At 33.9% G+C, this 4165-nt stretch overlaps 2 protein-coding genes across 2 annotated transcripts; both read left to right on the top strand.

Moving 5' to 3' along the window:
• Positions 1-757: 757 nt before the first annotated feature.
• LOC130802450 (uncharacterized) lies at positions 758-2079 on the top strand. The gene is made up of 3 exons (XM_057666469.1): positions 758-972; positions 1063-1633; positions 1753-2079. Exons 1-3 carry the CDS (start codon positions 758-760, stop codon positions 2077-2079), a joined length of 1113 nt encoding a protein of 370 aa, XP_057522452.1.
• Positions 2080-2656: 577 nt separating this feature from the next.
• On the top strand, positions 2657-3920 carry LOC130803076 (RING-H2 finger protein ATL66-like). Its single transcript, XM_057667240.1, has one exon. The coding sequence runs from the start codon at positions 2937-2939 to the stop codon at positions 3465-3467; it is 531 nt and encodes a 176-aa protein (XP_057523223.1). The 5' UTR covers positions 2657-2936; the 3' UTR covers positions 3468-3920.
• The last annotated feature ends 245 nt before the right edge of the window (positions 3921-4165 follow it).

The raw sequence follows: 4165 nt of genomic DNA, 5'->3' as shown, positions 1-4165 counted from the left end.
ATATAACACAAAATCAAAATAACATTCAAAGTTCCAACTTTATTCATCATCAAACCACTTCAAATTTGGAAAATAATCAACCAATACTTTTCCAATCACAAAACCAAGACCAATCTCCTTCTATCCTAGGAGCACATGGGAGTAGCAACAGATCAAGGTTTGATGAAACGTTTCCTACTCAACAGCTAGCTGACGATGAGGTTGAGAATGAAGTAACAAACGGAAAAGGAAAAGGAAAAGAAAAAGGAAAAGAAAAGGAAAAGGAATAGGAGAGCAGAGATAGATGGTCTTGTGAAGAAGATTTGTGTATTGTTTCCGCTGTACTTAATTGTGGAGGTGATATAGTAGTTGAAACTGATATAATGAAAGCAACATTATGAAAGAAGATAAAACAAATTTACAATGATGAGGTAAGAAAAAGGCCAAATATAATCCAAAATAAAACTGAAAAATCTATAAGAGGTCGATGGGTTTCTAATTAACGGTGATATTGTAAAGTGGATATCCCAATTGGGAGAGGCGGAAAGAATGCGAGCTAGTGGTACGAATGTTGACGACGTGGAACATACAACATTACTCCTCTTCGAACAAGCACATGGTAAGAAATTCATTTTTCAACATAGTGTGGCTGATTTGACTGAATCTTATTTATGCAACACAATCTTATCTTCTAAATTGGGAAATTGCAATCTTATCTTATACACATTGAAATCTTCTCAAAAGACATCTATAAAATGAATCTCAATAACAACATATAATGTACATTCAATCAAAAACCAAAATGAATCTCAATAACAATTCTTCAAGTTCTTCTAGTTCCTCTGGTGATGATGATTTTTTTAATAATGCATTACTTAATATAATGCTTATGTACCAGAATATTGCGGAACAAGAAGATTTTATAATCCAATTCACTATCCCAAAGCATATTGAATCAACGTCCAGTGGGAAACCTGCTCAAAAAAAGAAGAGGTAGTTCATAGATCGTAAACGTGGGGATGCCGAGGAAAGGCTTATGAACGACTACTTTGTTGAGCGTCCAGAATCTATGTTCCGATGTAGATTTCGTATGAGTCGATCTTTGTTTTTTCGATTTGTTGAAGGTGTTACAACTACAGATCCATACTTTCAACAACGACCAAATGCGCTTGGGGAACTAGGCGCGTCTCCTATACAAAAATGTACTGCCGCATTGAGGATGCTCGCATATGGAACATGTGCTGATGCAGTTGATGAGTACATAAAGATTGGGGAAAGCACTGAAAGAAGTTGTCTTCTCCATTTTGCCCAAGCAATTAGACAAGCCTACACAGAAGTGTACTTGAGAAGGCCAAATGTCACTGATTTGCAACGACTACTTCATGACGGTCAACGAAGGGGATTTTCAGGCATGTTAGGCAGTATAAATTGCATGCAACTGGAATGGAAGAATTGCCTAAGAGGTTGGAAAGAGTTGTATCAAGGAAGAAATAAGCATGCAACAATCATCTTAGAAGTTGTGGCCTCTGGTGACTTGTGGATTTGGCATGCTTTTTTTGGAACGCCTGGGACTTGCAATGACATAACTGTCTTGAGAAAGTCTCCTGTTGTTGATGATATTTATCAAGGTAAAGCTTCTGAGATAACTTATGATGTAAATGGGAACACATACAATAAGTGTTACTACCTCACTGATGGTATATATCCAAAATGGGATGCTTTTATCCCTGCAATTCGACTCCCACTAAACCAAAAAGATGCGTTGTTTATAAGACGCCAAGAGTAGTAAGGAAAGATGTTGAACGTGCATTTGGAGTTTTACAAGCACGATTTGCAATCATACAAAGACCATCTCTTATTTGGGATCAGGATTTAATATGGGAAATAATATTGGCATGTATCATTCTTCACAATATGATTGTTGAAGAGGAATGTGATACGTACAGAAATTATAAGGACACAACTGAATTCGAACAAGATAATATTCAATATGTTGCTGAACCATCTTCCCAACCACGCAATACAACTTACCAAGTTCAAGCGGGCAGATATAATAATTTGACGTTGCAGCAATATATGCATAGAAGAGAACAAGTTTAGGATAGACAAGTTCATAATGCATTGCAAAGAGACTTGGTAGAGCATATATGGGAACATTGTCAAGGATGGTATGATGATGCTTGAAAAAAATTATGTGTAGTGCAAATGTACGAGTTTAATTAGTTGTTCAGTTTAATTAGTTGTTCAGTTAATTATGTGTATTATTTTTCATTCAATGTACGAGTTTTCATTTAATGTACGAGTTTAATTAGTTGTTCAAATTTACGTTTTTCAATTAATATTTCAGGAAATGAATACTTTAAGAATTTTGATAAAAACTTAATTGTTAACTAATGAAGTTAATTAATAATGAAAATAGTATTTTAAAAAAAATTTGTCATTCATCAACGAAATTAAATTATGTATTTATTAATTAGTTAATCATTAATTAAAATTAATTAATCATAAATTATTTAATTTTAATTACATGTAATTAATCATTAATTAAAATATTTTAAGTTCATCTTTAAATAAAAAATAAATAATGATATATGAGTAGGAGTGAGAAAGTAAAAGTAGGCCATATGAAATAGTATTTGGGGAGGTAAATGAAGAGCTGACCATTACAGAAAAGTTATTAGAACTTGTAGATGTATATTAGAAAAATTAGTGAAAAATAATGTGACAAAATACAAAAAGAAAAGAGATTTTATGGGGGTATATGGAGAGCCCTCTCATTGCTGAAGCTCTTAGTCCTTTATCCCCCGTTCCCCACCACATCTATTTACCCTTTATTTCTCCAAACAACCCTATAAACATCCCAACAAGGGTCACATGCCCAATTCATTTTGTCAAACCCATAAAACAAATCACCCACCCTTCACTCTCCCTCCCCCACACTTCCCAAAATCTGAATCATGTATCGCCGCCTCTTAAGCCACCTTTCCCAACTCTCCACCGACGAAAACCACCATTTACTTCACTGGCATTACTCCGAATTCGACGATCACAACTTCCAAATCCATGGCCAAACCCTCTTTTACCTCTTTATACTCTTCTCCATTATACTTCTTGTTACTCTTCTCTTACTCTACGCGCGTTGGTATTTCCGTTTCCGACATGTCCACCACGCGCACTACCCTCACGTGCCTCACGCGCCGTCGTCACGTGCTGTTGTTTGTCGTGGGTTAGATCCTGTAGCGATCAAATCTATGCCGATAATTCTTCATCAAAGATCGACGGTTGGTAGGGAAGATGAAATGGAATGTTGTATTTGTTTAGGTGTTTTTGAAGAAGGCGATAAGGTTAAGGTTTTGCCTAAATGTGACCACAGATTTCACTCGGATTGTGTAGATCGGTGGCTCAGTACTCAGTCGAGTTGTCCGCTTTGTAGACTGTCTTTCCGAGTTGAATCGGCTACTGACTCAGTAGTATTAGAACAAGTGTGAGTTTCTTTTTTTGGTTTTGAATCGAGAGAATTTCCCACTTGTTTTAATTTGTGGGTTTGGTAGAGGAAGATCTTGAAGCAACCCATATTCACAAAAAATGTGATTTTGTGGCTGTGAATTTTTCTTTTTTTTTTAATAATATTTTGTAAAATGGGAATAAATTAATTAATTTAGAGCTTTTTTTAAAAAATTATTTGGTTGTATATTAATGGAAATCAAACAATTTTGCAGCTCTTTTAATTATAGACAATATCAACCTTTGTAGTATTATTCCTAACTAGAGAATTTTATTCTTATTATCAATAGTTATTTTTCTAAATTATTTTATATTATTGCCTAAATTTTCCATTCATTTTGAGCGAATTACGAATTAATTTATAAAATTAAATATTAAATTATGTTAGCAAATTACGAATTATAAAATTGATTCTAGTGCCTTTCAAGGTCTAACCATCTAGAGCCTCAAATATTAACAAATTTCTAACAATTAATCAATAGAACGTGGCTCAGTTAGTGATATGCCTTTTTGATATTGATTTTTGGCGAAAATTTTGGTTGAATGGAGATTAGAACTAAAATGTTAAGTAAAATACTGAGATTAGATAAGCAGAATTGCAGATCAGATATAATTTTATCCAGTTTTGTTAATTAAAATCCCAACTCAAAAGTAGTTGAATATGAATATGAGAATGGAGAAT

The sequence above is a fragment of the Amaranthus tricolor genome, chromosome 16, assembly GCF_026212465.1.
Source record: "Amaranthus tricolor cultivar Red isolate AtriRed21 chromosome 16, ASM2621246v1, whole genome shotgun sequence".
Classification (NCBI taxonomy): Eukaryota; Viridiplantae; Streptophyta; class Magnoliopsida; order Caryophyllales; family Amaranthaceae; genus Amaranthus; species Amaranthus tricolor.
This window is presented reverse-complemented; position numbering and strand designations above follow the sequence as displayed.